Raw genomic sequence first — 19532 nt, forward strand, 5'->3', positions numbered from 1 at the left:
TTTGGATTCTGTATCTTTTTAGCTACGGACATAAGATGAAGCTGTGAAATATATGCAATCTAATACAGTCCTCCTGCAACAAACACATGTTTTATTAAGCATCTCTCTCAAAATATACAATCACTTTGAGTTTGAAACACCAGATAAATGGTTTAATTTAGTTCTAAATGTTTTTGAAAAAGGAAAAATGTGAAGTTAGGTTACCAGCTCACAACTTACATGGAAAACATGTTTTTTGGTGCGATCTATTTAAACAGTATCAAATCATAAATCCAAAGTTAAGAGATCACCAAAGTGATAACAACTCATTCTGAGGGAGAAATCGATTTCAATACAAACTATCCAACAGTTGTTGAGACATTTCACTCAAAACCACAAATGTCAACCTCATGGTGGCGCCAGAGGAAAAGTCAGAGGATCACCAAAGTCAGTAGGATTCAATGTCTGGAGTACTCACTGTATATTATTTGTTTTGCATGTTAACTGTTTAATATTTTGATGGCTGCTCTGCTCTGTAATTCACTGTCATTGTATTAACTCCAGACTTAAAGTCCAGACTGAGTACCAGTGAGAGTGAACTTCTCGTCAGTAAGTCCAGGATTGACCAGGTGGAGAGAGAAAATGAAGGTGATGATACACACACACACACACACACACACACACACACACACACACACACACACACACACACACACACACAAATACACCGTATTTAGTGTAGTTAAGTTAAGTTTAATGACATAAATTAACTTTTTTGTGTTAACAGAGAAACCAAAGGTGGCCTTTTACACAGCTCTGACTAATTCAGGACAAGTTGGACCATACAACACTGACATCACACTGAAATACAGCAAGGTCTTCACCAACACTGGCAATGCTTACAATCCAGCTACAGGTAATATACTGCAGGTCACATGAGGTCATGGAAATCTCCATCAATTAATTGTTAATGTTTTTAATTTTCTTTTCTTACTCTATAGGTTTCTTCACAGCACCAGTGAAAGGGGTCTACTATTTCCAGTTCACTGCGTATGGTTACCTAACAGGTTCTATGGCTATAGATGTGTACATGAACAGCAAACGCATTATGCGTAATTGGGACAGTAATGGGGGTCCTGAGTATTTCACTAACTCTCTTGTCTTGGAGCTGATAGCAGGAGATGAAATTCACCTTGTTCTCCCATCAGGCCTGTCTCTCTATGACGATGGACATAACTACAGTACCTTCAGTGGTGCCCTTCTCTTCCCACTGTAAGGAAGTTGTTTGGTTGCTGTGTGATTGATTTGTCACAAACTCTTATTATTGCTACACTGTGATTCTTTAGAAAATACTGTACACTTAGTGAATGTATCAAATAATGTGATTCTGAATCTGACTTCCCTCTTGTATCGTCACATGAAAACAACATTCAAATAAATCAGAGATTCATTGAAGTTTTTTTATTGTTTGTTGTCATGGACTGTAGGTCTTTATATAGACATTGACAGAATCCCATGAACTGCTCTGATGTTCACATACTGCAACTATTTACAGTTTCTAACTATGTAAAAAGAAAACATATATAAAATATATATATTTTTGTATGTGACATTATTAGACAGTTCATACTGCAATGTGTTAGCAGCATGTTACTGTTGTAGCTGGCTGATTTATTATTTCAAACTACTTTATAAAGGTATGTAAAGGTTCTTAATCTGGGTATGGGCCCCTCTAAAGGATCATAAACTCAATCTGAGGGGTCATCAGATGATTAATGAGGAAGAAAGAAAAACAAAGTTCTGTTGCACAAGATTATTTTCTTTTTTGGGACTTTTTATAATCATGTTTTGTTTTTTTTTAAATATGCAATCATTTTACCTCTTTAGGACTTAAACTGTCATTTAAATAAAACCATGTAAATTGTTTTGAGGGAAAGTTTCTCTTTGGTGGAACAACTCACAGACATCTGAAACATGGCACTGGGCCCCAACTACACATTGCTTCTTTTTAAGAGGCCACAAGTCAGGAAGGTTGGGAATCATTGGTTTAATCTTTAACAATATATTGTATCCTCTAGAATAATCATATTGTTTTAATGTAAAACCTGTCAGAACTAAATGTCGTGGAGTGAACTCTACAATATTATATAATAATATATCCCTCTGAATTGTGGTGGAATAGAAGTAGTACAAAATGTAAAAACTCAAGATTCACAGGACCTTTTGCTGCTTAAACTGTCAGTGGAAATTATGGATCCACTGTGATCACACAGACCTCACAGGGACTCATCACAATGTAATGTCCTGCAGGCACAAGAATGTCTCCGTTTATACTAGTTAGTGGAGATCAAATGTAGCCAATTATCTCAACTTCCTTGAAACCAGTTTTTAGAGCACATATTTGAGGGAATGTTATTTTTTCTTCAACATAGCTGCACTTTTGTTTTAAACAGAGTAGTTTTCTGTTTCTTATAGATAAAGGGAAATGTGAAGAAAGCCTACTTTAGAGAACAAAGTTGTTCTGAAAATGCAAAGAAACTGTACCTTTGTGCATTAACTGTGACGTAGGCCTACAGAGATACTCTTCTTTTATAAAGACACACTCCCTTTGAATATTAATATAAACTGAAAAGTGTGTAAGCATTCAAGAATATTTATATATAAAATATATGACCATTATTTTTTTGCCTAAACATGATATAAAGTAAACAAAAACAACAATAAAATACTATGAAATATTGCATAATAAGTTATCTAAACAAAACATTGACAGCATGAGTCAGTAAAATGCTACAGGAGGGTTTCTACCTCATGTCTAACAGGAACATCCGAACCCCTGACCTTTCACCCCTGACCATAGTTCAACAGTCTTATTTAACAAATAATTTATAAGACGAAAAATCATAATATAAGATGTAAAAGATGTTCACAATCAGAGTGCAGTTTTATATATTAATTCATAAAATATCACAGAAAATGAGACAAGAAGTGAGACAGAGTGAAGAAAAAACTTTTTCTCACTCACTGACTTTAATCAGATAACCCTCAGTCACACTAAAAGGCCTTAGTATCAGGATAAGTTGGTTTCTGTGTTTGTCTATGTGTGTGTATTAATAAACACAGTGTATATACAGCTGTGACTGCATGAGAGAGTATCTTAGTAAAAGTGTTCCACCAGCCTGTAGCAGCTTGTATTTTCTCACCAGCACAGAGATCATATTTAATCATCTGAGGCCTTGAATCAGTCACTTGTTGTTGTTCCCATTCGTTCAGCCAGCTGAAGTTTGGAGACTATATAAGACAGACCAACTCTACCACTGTACCTTTGTGAAGATGTGCAACTGGACAATGAGGGTTGTTCTTGGTTTGCTGTTGTTCCTGCTCAGTCTGTGTGGCTCAGGGGCTCAGGGGGAGGGTGGAGGCCTCGACGAGGTGGGTGCAGTTGAGGAATCGACAGAGCAAACCAGGTTTAATTTAGTTATCAATGTTTTTGAAAAAGCAAAAATGTGAAGTCAGGTTACCAGCTGTGTGTGTGTGTGCGCGCGTGTGTGTTTACATGCTCACCTAAGCATGTGTCCTCCAAGTAGAGTATTAGAGCTAATCAGCTTCTCTCTTCAGCAGAGATCTCCACTTCATGAGGATCTACTAATCTGAATTGACAGACAGAACCAAACCAATCCAAAGCGTGATGCACCTGCCCTAGCTTGAAGCTCACCTGAGGCACCTCCTTGAAGCTCTAGTAGCAAAACCCACGGTTCTGTCATGCTGGAATCAGAACATGGCCCTATAACGCATGAGGAGCACGCCCACACAAGATGTTGGGTGTGTGTACTGAGCTGCCTCCTGCTCGCCTGTGTGTACGTTGGCAGTTTGTACGTCTGGAGGAGCAGCTTACCCAGGTATACAACTCACCAGCAGCGGTGTGACAGTGCTGTTAGACTGACTATTAAACTGTTGCTGTATGTGTGTGTGTTTTTGTGTGTGTGCAGGGACCACCCCAGTGTGATTAAGCGTCGCTGTGCCAGTGTGCTGCTGGTCTCCACACTGTCACCTGCAGTGGTGAAGGGGTGGATACACTGGGCTGATGTCAGGGTGAGTACACATGGACAAAACATGCTTTTCTCTGCATCTGCCTTTTGTCTCTTTGATTCTCCAGGTGATAATAGTTATAATGGCGTATGTCTATTGCAGCATTGCTATTTTTACTTTAGTAAAGGACACTTTTTTCCACACACACAAAAAATAATAATCTGCAACCTGTAGGCTACTGATAATTACCAATAAATGACACAGAGCAACATTTTGATCTTACAATGATCCTTGACACGGTTTGTCTAGAGAACATTACAGAGAAGAACAGGTAAAATACGCTCACTTTATTGCGTTATACTGACTATATGTGCGTAGTATTATTTTGTCCACACCGTTTATATCAATGAGGGTGGGCTAAATGACAGAAATACATCCCTGTGTAAGTCAACAACGCCACAGCTCAAACTGAATCCTCCAGAATGACAAAAGAAACTTTCATGAAGATAGGATTTAATGAAGAACTGTTGTATTAGACTGCATTAGTTTTAGCTAGGTGCGCCTAACAAACTGAGTGTATATGTAATCTATGCCCAATCAATACCAAAAGAATATTAATACACCAGCACAGTAGAGCTTGAGGCATTAAATGTAGCTCAGCATGACTCAGATACTCATGCTCACACTGTATGCTATCACACTTCAATGTGCTTCAAATACAAGTAACCATCATCACCCTCCAGATAGAGAAAGCATCTGGTTAAACTGTGAAGACCCATTCCAGGGGAGGTCAAAGGTCAGGCTGAAAGGGACAGAGGCGAATGAACCCAGACCCTCCAGTTGAAGCGCAGTTAACTCACTCCTGGGGGCCATCTTCACTATACATGAGGTTTTTAGTGAGGTTTAGCCTGGGTCACATGGGCTTAACTTTCTAATCACTTTAGGGTAAAAACTATGTTTATAAAGCCGTATTCTGGCCTTCCAGGTCGATGCGTCAGTGTGGGAGTTGATGGGAGTTCGATTGGAAAGCCTGGTTCCTGCAGCGATACTGCCACTACTACTAACCATGGTACGTCAGAAACAGATGTTTCTATAACTATAACCTTTTGGAGAAGAATGTTTTCTTTTCTGGACTATATAACAACTTGAGCACCTGTTTTTATGTCATAATAGGGATTACTGATTGCACTGAGGAGTCTTAATTTAGGACAGAATAAAAGATAAACATGTTTTCCATGAAACAACATTTGCTTTTTAAAACTATCTTTACTACCATAGTTTTCATAACCTGCTACGGCTGTAAAGTCAACCTGAGAACTTAAAGGTTTGTAGCTTAAAACACAACTCTATGGGTCCTGTTTCCCTCTTAGAATATTTTATTTATGCTGCACGAAGGCAGTTTTGACATTTCAGAGATTCAGCTTCCATCCCAATACGATGCAGCATGGCTTTACAACCGCCATTAAATGTATGCATTCTGCAGCGATATCCCATGTGCATGTTTAAACCACATATTGAAAAAATGTGCCCCGTAGTCTCAAGAGCCTGCTCTTTAATCTTTGTTATATAGTTCCACTGGATGTAATAAACACTTGATTTTATTCAAAACATCAGGTATGTTATCTCGGTCCCCTGGTCCAGTCTGCAATGGACAACCCCAAAGGCTTCACTGGGGAACTGCAGTCTGCACTAGGTGAGTTAAACATTGTGTCTAGCACTTAATGTCATGTCAAAATAATCAGGTTTGGGGAGTTTTACATGTGCGCTTGCATGCATTTGAGTCTTGACTTTACTTTCCCAGATGTTCAGTCATGGAGGTTGTGTGTGGGAGATGTAGTGTGGCTCAGGAACCAGGTGGTGGCACCACTGACAGAGGAGCTGGTGTTCAGAGGGGCCATGATGCCCATGCTGGTGCCCTGCACAGGACCCACAGCTGCCATCTTCATGGCTCCGCTGTTCTTCGGTGTTGGTATGGCAACCGGATTCTCAGGCTGTAAACAACTCAAATTTACAATCTAGCCTACGTTGAACTCTTTTACAGTAAACATTAGTACTACGTTTTACATTATCATAACAGATTAATGAATGATAAAATACACCAGTTAACTTTTTTATGAATTAAACCCTTTTTTTATGTTTACTAGTTTTATTTACAATTTTATGGTATTAAGAGTGTGTTTTAACTTAAGTTTTCACTATAATCCATTGCTACTTTACTGTGTCGTTCTAGCTCATTTCCACCATATCATAGAGCAACGGCGCCTCCACAAGGACAGTATGAGTGTCATACTCTTGGTGTCAGGTCAGTTGGCTTACAAAACTCTTCTTAAATAAAACAAATTATATTAACACAAGCTAATAAATTCAAAGACAGAAACCTAATCTGAAGCACATGTGTCTTTTTTAGGATTGATTTGGTTATTGGATCACAAACTAAACTCTGTCAAGAAGATTTACTTTATTAATCCCAAATGGGGACATTTTATTTTCACACATATAGGCTGAAATACAATCTCACACACACACACACACACACACACACACACACACACACACACACACACACACACACACACACACACACACACACACACACACACACACACACACACACACACACACACACACACACACACAGTGTCCCAGAAGCTCAATGGCACATTGGCAGTTCCTAGTCCACACTTCATACTGTGGTCTGTGCAGGACTTGACCTGACTACCCTCCCATTCCCAAGCCCCTATAGACTGACCTACAGCTGCAACATGGCAAACAACCTTTAAGTACACATTTGTATGAATTAAGAGATTTAGTATTATTATTATATCCAGATCTGTGTTTCTGTATGTTCCTATATCATTATTATAATACTATAATAACATAATTACTTTTGTGCTGTTCTGTTGCAGGGATGCAGTTCTTGTATACAACTGTGTTTGGTGCCTTTACTGCCTTTATATTCATGAGAACTGGTGAGAGATGAAGTGAATAGCACATTGATCAACACCTTCAGTACAAACCTCATTAAATCTGTAATCTCTTTCTATAGGTCATGTCGTGGGTCCAGTTTTGTGTCATTCGTTCTGTAACAGTCAGGGCCTGCCCGACATCAGCTCTGCCCTGAAACACCCTCAACAATCAGCTCTTGTCTTCTCGTATTTGATGGGGGTGCTGTTGTTTCTGGTGCTTCTCTTCCCGCTGACAGACCCCTTCTTCTATGGTGACATTCCCGTCTGCAGCCTGGCTCTCCCTCCAGCGTCTGTATGCCAGATGAAATGAAATGAAATATACTCCCACTCTTAAAACTACATTTCATTTTCAAATAAAAAAAGTATTTATATGAGGACTGTGTGTGTGCATTTATATGAGTGCGCGCGTGTGTGTGTGTGTGTGTGTGTGTGTGTGTGTGTGTGTGTGTGTGTGTGTGTGTGTGTGTGTGTCCATGAGAAGAGAATGAATCTAGCACTTCAGACATTTCCTGCACGGTTGAAAATATTTCCTACTGTATTGAAACACAACACCAGTACAACGTTCCCTGGCTGAAGGAGAAAAAGAGAGAGTGTGTGTGTGTGTGTCAGAGGAAAACAGATGAACTGTGAAAGTGAATGAGGGAAAAGGGAAGATGGTGGGGGAGACAGCAGTAGAGAAAGACACATAAGCAGACAGAGGGAGACAGACAGACAAAAACACAGACACAGAGGCCAACAAACATACACAAAAGGAGCCAAAATGGAGAGGGACAGCTATGTAAAGTAACATTATTAGGACAAATAAGGCAATGAGAGTCAGACTTGTGAGAAAAAACACTGATAGCCAGAAGCAACAAGAGTGATGCCAACAGGCATGAACAGAGGAGAAGAGGAGAGAAAAATAAAGGAGAACAGCAAAGGAAATATGGAGGAGGAAGAAATGTCCCCAAGGAAATTTAGAATGTGGAGCAGCAGAGTTGAGAGAGGAGAAGAGAGGGGCATTCGGGGTCAGTGGAAAGAGTGAGGGTTCAGGACTGAGAGGTTAAAGATCATGTCAGACAATTAAGATTTATATGACAGACTGATGAGTTAATTATAAGAAACTTTGTTTACAACACAAACCAAGAAGGGCAAGGTAAATGTGCATAGACTTCTGTAGACGCACACAGCTCTAGACTATAATAGACATTTCATTTAACTAGATTTTCCTACATTTGACACACCAATACACTTTAAATGTTGTCTGTGTCTGGTCTTACTGATTTCTGGTGCATTTTATAAACTACTCTTATGTTTAAACAAGTCAGTAAATAGGTAGCTGAAGCCGGCAGCTGGTTAGAAATCAGAACAGAAATACTTTATTGATCCGCGGGGCAAATTTCTTGAAAAACTGTTTCCGCCCGGTCTCGAACCGGGGACCTTTCGCGTGTTAGGCGAACGTGATAACCACTACACTACGGAAACTCCGTTAGCGTGACTTAGCTTAGCACAAAGTCTACAAACAGGTTGTACCTATTGTCTGATTTGTTCCGAAGTTAAGGCATAAAAATGACAATGCACCATTTTGTGGGGTTGCTGGACTGTACCTTATAGTAGTTGCTATAGCAACCAGTTTAGAAGAGAATCAGGCTAGCTGTGTCCCCATTTCTAGTCTTTATGCTAAGCTAAGTTAACTAGCTAATGGTGGTAGCTTCACATTTAATCCTCTCAAAGTTGTTGGAAAAAAAAGTGAATAAGTGTTTTTCTCAGTTCACATGTTTCCTGTTCCTTGAACTTGAACTTGTTGTGTGTACAGGCAGGGACAGGAGTGTGTGTGTGTGTGTGTGTGTGTGTGTAACAGCAGCAATTCCCCCAACTTCTAATACCACCTAACCTCTGGTCACACACTGGGGTTTATGTTCTGTTTAGCGCTGTGAAATGCTGGAAAAGGTTACGTTTAAAGAGATTAAGCAGGGTCCTTTCTAAAATCTTTATTTATTCAAAGTAAAGCCGCTGATTTCTCATCACGCTCCCTCTCTGCTTCACTTTAATACATCTAAGCTCAGTCATACTTGGGATCTTTTCAAGTACAACAAAGTCTTCAGCTGCTGGCCGCTGAAGGTTTAGGGATTTGGGGGACTTTGCTGCTCTGGATCAAGCTTGACAGCAGTTTTTGCAAGAAGTAACTGTATTACCTATTTTACCTCCCCGGTGTCTTCCCCTGTGAATTACACTGAGATCAAATCTTAACAACCTCCAATTTTGCGACCACCTCACTGCTGCCTCACAGTTGGGAATGTGAAATGAAGAATAATAGAGAGCAAAGAAAGACAGGCTGTTATTCAACGTCCCTGCACATAACTGGTCTGCAGAAAATTTTAGCTTTGTGGTCAGGAAATGATTTACCTTCTGTTACTGATGCTGAGTCAGGAAGTTTGCTGTTCCTGTGCATTTTCTTTTTTAGAGGCACACATCGAACACTGAGGTCAGGTCACAAGAGCGATGTCGGGTGTACAAAATGTGAAGTTTCAATAGGAGAGCACCTGAGAGAATATAGGAGGTAATGTTGCAGAGAGGGGTCAGACGTGTGGTGGGTTATCTCAAAGGTCCTACACATCAGACGCCTGTCTGTCTCTGTTGCTCTGCTGAGCCTTTGTGTCCCATCCTTTTCTTTCACACTGTTAATGCATTTACCATTAGACACACTGAGGCACACACAAATGTCTCCTTCCCTGGAGGAATATGACTGCATCATGAAAGACATTACAAAGAAGTGTAAGATGTCTGTGTGCATGTGCATGGCCGTGTCTATGGAAAAACTGAGCGTATCATCTGGTAAAGGAATAATCTGTCAGGAATTATCCTCTCCAGTGCACTCTCCATCTCTCTTTTCTGCCTCTCAGCAGTTTTATTTAAACCTTAAAAGTTTTCTGGTGATTTTAGATGTTTGGTCTGAGGTTTGTTTATACATGTGTGATTCTTTATGTGCAGCAAACTCCAACTGCAGACCAGACAATCTGTCGAGCCTTTGCTAGTCATGTTGCTTCTTTTTTTTTTTGCTTTTTCTTTTTTCCAGAAGCTAAAAAATGTTTTTGGACAGAAGGAGGCTCGGGCACTGCAGTTTCCATCAGCAGCCATGTTTGTTTTAAACTTGCCATATGACTAACTGGAAATTCGGTAGCAGCTGTTCCCACAGTGGTATTCATTTAGTCAGTTTAAAGAATGCAGTACAAGAATACTTACAAAATGATAATGACTTACTTGTTCTTCAACTAAGTAAGTAAATGCAGATACAAATTCGATTTTCCAAACGCTCCCCGTGCCCAGTTGGTTGCCAGGTCACAATCTGAAAATCTGAAGTTGTTCCACTGCAGCTAATCAGTGGATAACAGTAGGAGACTGTGTTTGTACTGGGCATCTCCCAGGTGTGAACATGAGTGAAAGTGAGCATGAAGGAATGAGGACATGGCTGAAAAGAGTGCTCAGTAAGCTATTCCAAGGTTAAATAAAGGTTAATAAAGGTCACCGGGCATAAAGAAACTACTTAGACAAAACAGCGATGCAGTTACCAACCAGCTTACAAACCACCTCTAAAAAGTGTCCGAACTCTTTTAGTTGATGGTTCAAGTAACTCGAGACTTCAACTGGCAAGGGATTATTCCTTCTGGACTCAACAATTCGACAGCGACCCCAGTCTGCTCAGATATTTGTGGTGAAGATTTGTTAACAGTCTGGGCGTGGAAGGAGGGCATTCATGTCTGCTATGAAAGATGAAACATATGGACCTTGTAGAAGAAGTGGATAAAAGTATCGTCTTTTTCCTCCACTCCCCAGAAATCACCAGGAATGCCTACACTCCATTATTTAACCACAAGGCCACAGCTAATTGCTTCAGTGTGCGTGTGTGTGTGTTCGTGTGTGCATGTGTGTGTGACATAAGACACCGGCGGTTGGGAAAAATGAACAACTGACGTGTCCTGCTGTATTTGATATGGCACAAACGCTTCAATAAGCCCGATTGAGTCAAGACAACATGGAAATAACAATGTAGTTTCCTTGACATCCGTGGTGGCCTTTATTTAGCCAAAAGTCAAGGAAAACATTTTTAATTATCAAAGCAGAAGCAGAGAAATGTGTGACAATTGAAAAATTAATTACTTTACAGACTGCCGGGCCCGCACAGCCACCAGTTCAGTAGCTCATAAAAACAGAGTGAAAGAACAGATAGACATTTCCCCATATATTCAATGGTTATACATTGACATACAGTAGATGTAGCAGTGTATTAGGATGATGTGTGGAATATATAAAATGACATAAACTAAAGAATATTGAACAGAAATATGCACTCCTGATAAAAGTGTGTTGCAGGATGAAGCCTACTGTGGTAACCCCCTCACTATCTTCATATGATTGACATTTTAGGTTTTTAGTGAAATTTCTGAGCAGCAGCAGTACAAACATTCATGATGCCCAGAGGATTAATCAAAATGACTTTGGTGATCATTCATGTTGTGCCACTGACAGGTAAAACTTATCCATTGAAATATATCAACCTCTACTCGATGGATTGGCACCAATTTCGTACAGACATTCAATGTCCACAGAGGACGAATCCTACTGACTGTGGTGATCCCCAGATTTTCCTGCAACACCCCTGACATTTATGATTTTAATTGAAATGCTTCAACTACGATTGGATGGATTGCCAAAATTTTACCTGCAAAATTAAAGACAGTGCCATCAGCCGCAGATGTACTTTGTGTTTAGTCCTAATTAGCAAATGTTTGCATGTTAATACGTTAAAGATGGTGAACATGTTAAACATTTTACTTGTTTAACATCAGCATGTTAGCATTGTCAGTGAGAATATGTGAGCATGCTGATGTTTAGTACAGCCTCTCGAATGGCTACAGACACTTTGAATCTGTGATGGGGTTTTTTTTGTTGTGTTTTTCGGACAATTTCTGTAACTTTCTGAAAATGACAATCCAACATTCACACCCACATCATGCAACGATTTGCCAGGTGTGCAGAGGTGGGAAAGTAGGAATGATTTGAACTCTCTACACAACCATATCTGTCACTTGCTATATTCAAACAAGTGCAACACTGAATATCTTCCAGGAGAGACTGTCCATTTATTTAAATGGTTATTGCATCCCACACCCCCTTTCTATGACAGCCAGCTTCTCACCCTGCCTTTGTGTGGCCATTTGCAACCATTTTAGCTTTCTTTGCTTTTTTGCTTTTTTATGCATAACCCAGTCTTGTTAAATTTATGTCACATGTTCTTTCATTGAAGGAAAAGTGCTGTAATTGCATTATCAATCCAGATACAACGGTTCAGTGGCCACCAAAGAACATCAAATCAAGAACAGCTACTCAGCTGTTAAAAAAAAGAATTAGTGGTTGAAGTGAAATGGAGAGGCTTTGGAGCTGGAAGGTACAGTTCAGCTGCTTGGAAGCTAGAAGTTGAGACTGTATCAGTGCCAGTAATGATATGTGGCAAGTGGCTAGGAGTCAAGGAGGTAGAAAGCAGGCTGTGACCTAAGAGGCGGGGAATATAAAATCAAAGATCTGTATGTTCCATTAGAGGATCTTTGGGTTGGGAGATAGAGCAGCTTGGAGGTACTGTAAGTACATTAATGTGAAAGAGGGGAATTGGAAGTGCAGGACTATGGAAAGGAGAAGTTTTGTCTGTTCTATCAATTACATTTCTGGTATGTGTCTCTGGGGGCGTGGCTGTCTGTGCAGGGGGAGGAGTTAACCAGGCCGAATGATAGAATAAACAGAACAAGATTCGGAGGTTTGGGGTAAAAGCTGGGGTTCTGGGGGAGACATTGCTGACTTTGGAGCGCAGATAAGAAGACTGAAAGAGAAAAGTGGGAGAGGAGTAGCAAGGACAAGATAAGGAAAGGGATGAGATCAAGAGAATGCAAGAAGGGAGTAGAGTGACAAGGGGGGAGGTGAAAGAATAATAAGGAAAAGGGAGAGAGGAGGCAGAGGAGAGAGGAGGATGGGGGTAGTCCAAGAAAAAGAAAAATCAGAGGACGACAGGAGGAGGATGAGGGATGTGGAGAAGGAGAAGGGGGTGGGGAACAAGACCAAAAGGCTCTTTAGGTTCTCCGGGATCCTGAGGTTTGATGTTTGTGCTCCCTCTAGTTCCGATAGTTGTTACATAACTGGAAAAGACTGCTGAATAGTTAGACTGTATATATTCTGCCTGCCAAAACCAACACGCCTCACAGCGGCCGACTCATCTGCTGTACGCAGAGAGAACGCAGGCTCCATCGCACGTTGATGTGGCTAATAACTGCATTCAGCTGCACATACAGCATGACTTTTCCATCCCATCACCCTGCGTTGAGAAGCTCCAGCGGGTGAAAGTTTGCTTGTCATTTTTGAGTTTGCATTAAACAGCCATTCCACACCAGATGTAGAGGAAAGTTGCAGCATGTGATAATGACATCAAGCTGCCTAAATTGTGTTGTGGCAGGTCACACTTTCCACAGAGAAAACTTTATTTACTTTATTTTTAGCATTTATGTCAAGGGCTATTGTTTGCTCAAGCAGTTTTCCCACTTATGTTGCTTAGATTGTTCAACCATTTAGTTTGTTTGCGTGTGGTTGACCTTAATTTAGAGTCTCTCACCCAGTTGTATGTCCCAGGCATCTTTAAATCTGTAACAATCCTCCCTCAGAATTGCTTGCTTTTGGCTTTATTTAATATTCTTCGGCTTTGCTTGTGGTACAGCTACAAGGGAAAATAAATGAATCAAAATGTGCTTTGGAAAAAGCCAAACTCAGCCTTTTGACATTGCACCACACGTACCATTCATGGCGGACGGATCATGTGACGGCAGCGGAGGTACCCCCAGTCTACACTCCCGCTCCCCAGCTACTGAGAGGTCAGGCTGATGCACATCTGGCATTTCCTGTTTCCTCTCCTCCATATGCCCCCGAGTGGTAGCCACACACAGAAGAGCACTTACGCATACACTTAGACATCTGTGCCCATACAAAGTTAATAACAACATAAGAACTCTCTCTCTCTCTCTCTCTCTCTCTCTCTCTCTCTCTCTCTCTCTCTCTCTCTCACACACACACACACACACACACACACACACACACACACACACTCAGACACACACACACACACACACACGCATAGTCCAACAGGTATTTCTCTTCCATACTAAAATGTTTCCATTGGACTGTAAAAACTTCCAGCTGGTATGGACTTGGTAGAAAACAGAGAAGGGGGGGCAGAAAAAGAAAAAAATATATAGCAATGAGTGATGGTAAAGACAGAGATTAAGAAAGAAGGAGATTAAGAGAAATAAAATAAAGAGACATAAATAAAAAACAATGAGAAGCTGAGAGAGATCAGGAGAAACATACAAGCTGGAAGACAAAAAGCAGAGGAGGAGAAGAAGAAGAGGGCGACATCTCTGCATCTCACAGAGCTGACAAACACTTTCCACTCCTGTGGATGCTGTGCAGCATGCACTTCTTGAAGGCTGTGTGTATGTGTGTGTGAGAGACAGTGTGTGTGTGTGTGTGTGTGTGTGTGTGTGTGTGTGTGTGTGTGTAAAGCCATAGGCAAGATGGGGGGACAGAATGGTGCCGTATGGTTTTCATAACTCTCTGAGGGTTTTCAATTCTACCCCTCACCCCCCACCAACCCGTCAACCCCTCCAGCCTTCTCTTATACACTCACACATTTTACCAGCCCCCTCTTCCAAAAACACACAATTCTTTTTCCTCTACGTAGCCCCCCCCCCTTCAACCCTCCCCCATCTTTCTCTCTTTCTGAGATTCAGTCAGAAAGCCAACTTTGCAGAGGCAAGAAAGCCCCAGCAGGATCAGATACAGGAGAGGGGTTCTGTCACTGAAATTCTTCAGGTTCATATATGGACTCTTTTGGGCTTATCTGGAGGGCAGAGTGCTTCATTCAACAATTTTAAACCCTGGACTCTACTGGTACTTCACTGGACTTTTATTTTGGACTGTACTGGACTCAGCTGGACTTTCTAGGGGATTCCACTGGACTGCATTGGTTTCTATTCGTTTTATATAGGATCTGGTCAAATCTGCTTTACTGTGGCAGCGGCGCTGACAGCTTGCTGATGAATGGAGTTTGACAGATTCTGCACTATAGGGCTATTTGTCTAAGGGCTTGGGCAATCCAAGGTAAATTAAGGTAATCTGATGTCAGTTGGTGGTTTACTTGATTCAGATTACTTCGAGTAAAAAGGTAAAAAGGTCTATTTGAGCATATAATTAATTTAAATACACTAGTATAGAAAAAAAGTTTGGTTTGGCAAGTTCCTGTTTTTTTAAACTAATTAAAGTGGGTGAATTTAAATCAGATTTGTTTGGATAGGAGGTCATAAAAAATATCCTTTATTAGTCTATTTATTTTGACAGTAAGGTCGTGGTGCTCATTTGAATGTTGGCCTAGTTTAAACCTCATGTCTTGGTGGAGGATGCAAAAGACAATCAGGAGCAGTAGCAGCTGCAGCAGCATGAGTCTCCTGTGTGTCCTGTGGCTGCTTATGGTCTGTCTGGCTCCTGGAAGTCGAGGCCAGAGGCTGAGGGAGACGGAGGTGGAGCAGCCAGCAGCCAGGGCTCAGCTGGCAGAGAAAGACGCACTCTGCCACAAGGATGGATGCTACGCTGTCTTCCTCCAGAAGAGATCGTTCAGGGAGGCTGGGCGGAGCTGCCGGGAGCGAGGTGGGACACTGGCGACGATGCATACGGACGAGGCAGCGGGTGTGGTCCATGAGCTGCTGTCGGCCATCGAGGCACAAGGGACCAGGTCGAGGTTACGCCTCTGGATTGGGCTACACAGACCGCCACGGCAGTGTTCATCCACCCGACCACTCAGAGGATTCGTCTGGGTCACAGGCAAAGTCTCACCTTTTTGACATTTGACCCTACACTGTTCCTAATATTGACCTTCATCACCATATCAGCCATTTTATTGCATTCTAGGAAGTGAGCTCAGACAAAATTCCCCCAAAATAAGGAAAGGTACATAATGTTGTGGTTTTTCTTAATAAAGCCTTTAAGCTTCCCTCCCCCAGTCAACTTTTTAATCATCTGCACTAAAAATGCAAGTTTTGACTATGAGCTAATGGAAAATATGTGTGTCAGTATAACAGAGGCTAAATCTGTTCAAAATCCATTAGTTAGTTAATTGCCTACTTGACTAAATTGGTTCTGGCAGCTATACAACAATAGACCCTCCTAAACTTTCATTAAATCAATTTGAATCACAACAATTCAGCCTACTTCAGTATCATTACTTGAACACTCACATCAGTTGTATCAAGAGTTTATGAGTCTATTAGACTATTAAACAATTAAACCATTGTGTTGGCTCCTAACCCTAACGTCTCTCAGACTTTGGTACCTGGGCCAGCCTCCAGAGCTCTGCACTAACTGGATGGTTATTACATTAACTTCTTTTGTTTCACAGAGACAGAGCTGGCGCGACAGCCGAAGTTCAGTCCTCTTTTGACCTCACTGCTACCCCTCAACCTGATTTAGTCATTACACAAGCGTCGTCCACTGAAAACCAGATGTTTTTTTTTATCACCCAAAGTGTCTGCATTGGTCTTCAGTTAGAAAAGACTTTAAATTTTCAAGAGTTTTGTGGCCGGCTTACTTGTTTTTTCCATGATTTAAAGGGTTGGTTTACCCAATGTTTCCTCACTTATCCCCAGTGGTATCTAGCAATGCGGATAGTTTGGGTTTTATTCAAGCAGGGTTTGGTATTTCTTCCTACAGTTCAATACAATGAATGTGAATAGCAGTTTATTTGAGGTGCTCACACTAAACCAAAATACTTATTTAATTAAGTAATTCAACAACAATCACTTGTGGGTGTGGCGCTGTCAACTCAAATATGTTCATATACAGACAATAATAATGCAGATCCTTCAACTTTATTTGTGTAGTATTCACAGTGGGGGAATATGTCATGTAGTGCCAGGTCTGCCAAAATGTTAATAAAAGGGCAACTTATCTGTAAAACCACAAATTTTACCATGTGAATACTACTGCAGCAAAAATATAACCAAGACAAATGAGATGTGTTTCAAGTCTATTTGTGTAGAATTTGAAAATATCTGACTTTGGCAACACCTAGTGGTAGTAAAAGGCACTGTGGCAGACAGCAATGCTCCAGCACTGACCCATCACAGAGCCAACCCAGAAAAAATTATAATGATTGGCTACAAAACATAGACTACACAGACTTTTCCCAGGAGTTTCTCATTTTTCTAAAAGCAGAAAACCTGCCATAAGAATCATTTGAAAGACAATAAATACACAAACAAAATGGAAGCTTTAATGATAATAATCTTATAGATTGATATTTTAAATGTGCCACATAGATCTGAAAGAAATCTGAACTAAAACTAAAAATCAGGGAATTTCTGCTTTTACTGACCTTGTCTTTATTTTCCAACAGGAGACCAGGATGGGCAATTCACCAACTGGCTCCGTGAAGACAGCCCCGGGACTTGTGCGGTCCCTCGCTGCGTGGCCATGACCGTCCACACGTCTGAGAGCGGACGTGAGAGCAACGACAATTTCCGGTGGCTAGACGGCTCCTGCGCACTGCCATTGGATGGATATGTTTGCCAGTACAACTTCAAAGGAATGTGTCCACCCCTGGAGGATGAGGGTAGCGGTCCAGCTGTTTACAACACGACATTTCACCTTGTCAGCACCCTGCTGACTAACGTGCCCTATGGGTCTGTCGCTGCTCTACCCTGCCCTGCAGACAACTCAGGCCCAGATGACCATGCTTTGCAGACGGTGCTGTGCATGGAGAGAGATGACGAGACAGTGGGCTGGTCAAGGGATGCCCCCCTCTGCTCCTCCGGTGCAGCTCCACAGAACCAGGACTGGTGTAGTGGGGACCACGGATGTGAGCAGTACTGTCAGAACACAGACACAGACTACTACTGTTACTGCTCTGAGGGCTTTACGATAGATGAGGACGGGTACAGCTGCAAGCCTGACCCCCTGAGCCCAACTGACCCCCCTGATTTATCCTCCGACTCTGCCGGTCCCACTGACCAGCCCCACATCAAAGAGATTTGTGTGGAGATGGGGTGTGAGTACGACTGTGTGGAGACACCTCGGGGCATCCGCTGCACATGCCCCCCAGGCTACCAAATGGGTCCAGATGGCCGCAGATGTTCTGATGTAGATGAATGCCAACAGCAACCATGCCCTCAAGTCTGTGTCAACATCCCAGGCACCTTCCACTGCACCTGCCACCTCGGGTACCAGCCAGATGACGAGGGCGAGTGCGTGGACATCGACGAGTGCCTCGATGAGGGCAGCTGCGAAGGCGCTTGCGAGAACACAGTGGGGTCCTTTACGTGCCCGTGTAACCCCGGGTATGAGCTGGGCAGTGGAGGAGAATGTGTAGATGTAGATGAGTGTGTGGGGGAGTCACCTTGCCAGCAGCAGTGTCTCAACTACATGGGAGGGTACCAGTGTTACTGTGACAATGGCTATGACCTTCAGGCAGATGGACTTACCTGCCAGCCGTCGCCTGAAGATGAAGAATATTCCACACTGACCCCTGACCCCAGTGACTCCGGACACATACCTGACGTGGACCCTAACCATGATATTCCCTGGTCCACCTTATTCACCCCGGACCCAAACTTTGAAGCTGACACTAACTTTGAAGTTGACTGGCAAACAGAAGCCCCTGAAGGACTCTCCCCTGACATGACTCATGGGTCAGATAATCACCTGAACCAATGGGATGTCCTATCACCAAAGCGATATCAGACGGCCCCATCCCCAACGCAAAAAGGCAACACAGGCAACGAAATTGATCACGAGGCTGAAGCTAAGGCAGGAGATAAAGAAGCTAGTGATGGGGTGGGAGCAGAGACTGCAAACGGATCAGCCACTGGGACTAGGGATGGGGAGGTATCCAAGACGGATAGTACGGAGGATGTCAGCAGCACAGTGGCGGTAGGGGCTGGATCTGGTGCAGGTAAACGGAAGCATGACAAGAGCTGGTTACTGGTGGCCCTGCTGGTGCCTCTGTGTGTGTTCCTCGTAGTGATGCTGGCTCTCGGGATCGTCTACTGCACCAGCTGTGCTGTGGACAAGAGCCTGAGCTTCTCAAACTGCTATCGCTGGATACTCCCTACAACGCCTCCTGACAGGAGGAACGGCAAAACCCAAGCATGAACCTTAAAATAAACAAACACAAGTGCACCCACATGCACACAGATGTGTTGAAGTGATAACATTTGCCTTGTGGTGCAGGACTGGTCACTGAAACTACCATTTGGATTTAGTACAGCTGACTGGCTCTCCCAATCATGAAGGAAAACTTAATACTTTCTGTCGCACACCCTTTGTAAATAATTCACTTTCTCATCATGTTTTTAGAATCCAATAAAACCAATAAACTGATGAAATATTGTGTGGTTTGTAAGACTATCTAGGTTATAACAGGAAATAATGTCTGACCAAGGAGATGAACAAATTAAAGTATGTGGAAAGAATGTGTGGTTATGGTTTCATGGC

At 42.0% G+C, this 19532-nt stretch overlaps 2 protein-coding genes and 1 non-coding gene across 4 annotated transcripts; 2 read left to right on the forward strand and 1 right to left on the reverse strand.

Annotated features, from left to right (window-relative positions):
- Positions 1-3242: 3242 nt before the first annotated feature.
- Positions 3243-7348, forward strand: LOC127364091 (CAAX prenyl protease 2-like). Of its 2 annotated transcripts, none has more exons than XM_051401249.1 (9): positions 3243-3411; positions 3598-3878; positions 3969-4071; positions 4994-5077; positions 5623-5701; positions 5810-5977; positions 6239-6310; positions 6915-6977; positions 7055-7348. In XM_051401249.1, exons 2-9 carry the CDS (start codon positions 3742-3744, stop codon positions 7282-7284), a joined length of 936 nt encoding a protein of 311 aa, XP_051257209.1. In that variant the 5' UTR covers positions 3243-3411; positions 3598-3741; the 3' UTR covers positions 7285-7348. The 2 variants fall into 2 exon arrangements, with proteins under 2 accessions (XP_051257209.1, XP_051257208.1); XM_051401248.1 differs by having other exon boundaries at positions 3601-3878.
- A 1017-nt stretch (positions 7349-8365) lies between these two features.
- On the reverse strand, positions 8366-8438 carry trnav-aac (transfer RNA valine (anticodon AAC)). The gene has a single exon. It is a non-coding gene; the product is annotated as a tRNA-Val (tRNA).
- A 6339-nt stretch (positions 8439-14777) lies between these two features.
- LOC127364490 (endosialin) lies at positions 14778-19428 on the forward strand. Its single transcript, XM_051402086.1, has 2 exons — positions 14778-15866; positions 17437-19428. The coding sequence occupies exons 1-2, from the start codon at positions 15431-15433 to the stop codon at positions 19188-19190; spliced, it is 2190 nt and encodes a 729-aa protein (XP_051258046.1). The 5' UTR covers positions 14778-15430; the 3' UTR covers positions 19191-19428.
- The last annotated feature ends 104 nt before the right edge of the window (positions 19429-19532 follow it).

This window comes from Dicentrarchus labrax, unplaced genomic scaffold (genome assembly GCF_905237075.1).
Source record: "Dicentrarchus labrax unplaced genomic scaffold, dlabrax2021, whole genome shotgun sequence".
NCBI lineage: Eukaryota > Metazoa > Chordata > Actinopteri > Moronidae > Dicentrarchus > Dicentrarchus labrax.

Excerpts from the sequence above, each read along its gene's own strand:
- LOC127364091 (XM_051401249.1), top strand. The coding sequence starts at position 3,742 with ATGCTGGAATCAGAACATGGCCCTATAACGCATGAGGAGCACGCCCAC. Across the intron at positions 4,072-4,993 it reads TACACTGGGCTGATGTCAGG|GTCGATGCGTCAGTGTGGGA; the intron begins GTGAGTACACAT and ends CTGGCCTTCCAG. Across the intron at positions 6,978-7,054 it reads CTTTATATTCATGAGAACTG|GTCATGTCGTGGGTCCAGTT; the intron begins GTGAGAGATGAA and ends CTCTTTCTATAG.
- LOC127364490 (XM_051402086.1), top strand. The coding sequence starts at position 15,431 with ATGTCTTGGTGGAGGATGCAAAAGACAATCAGGAGCAGTAGCAGCTGC. Across the intron at positions 15,867-17,436 it reads AGGATTCGTCTGGGTCACAG|GAGACCAGGATGGGCAATTC; the intron begins GCAAAGTCTCAC and ends ATTTTCCAACAG.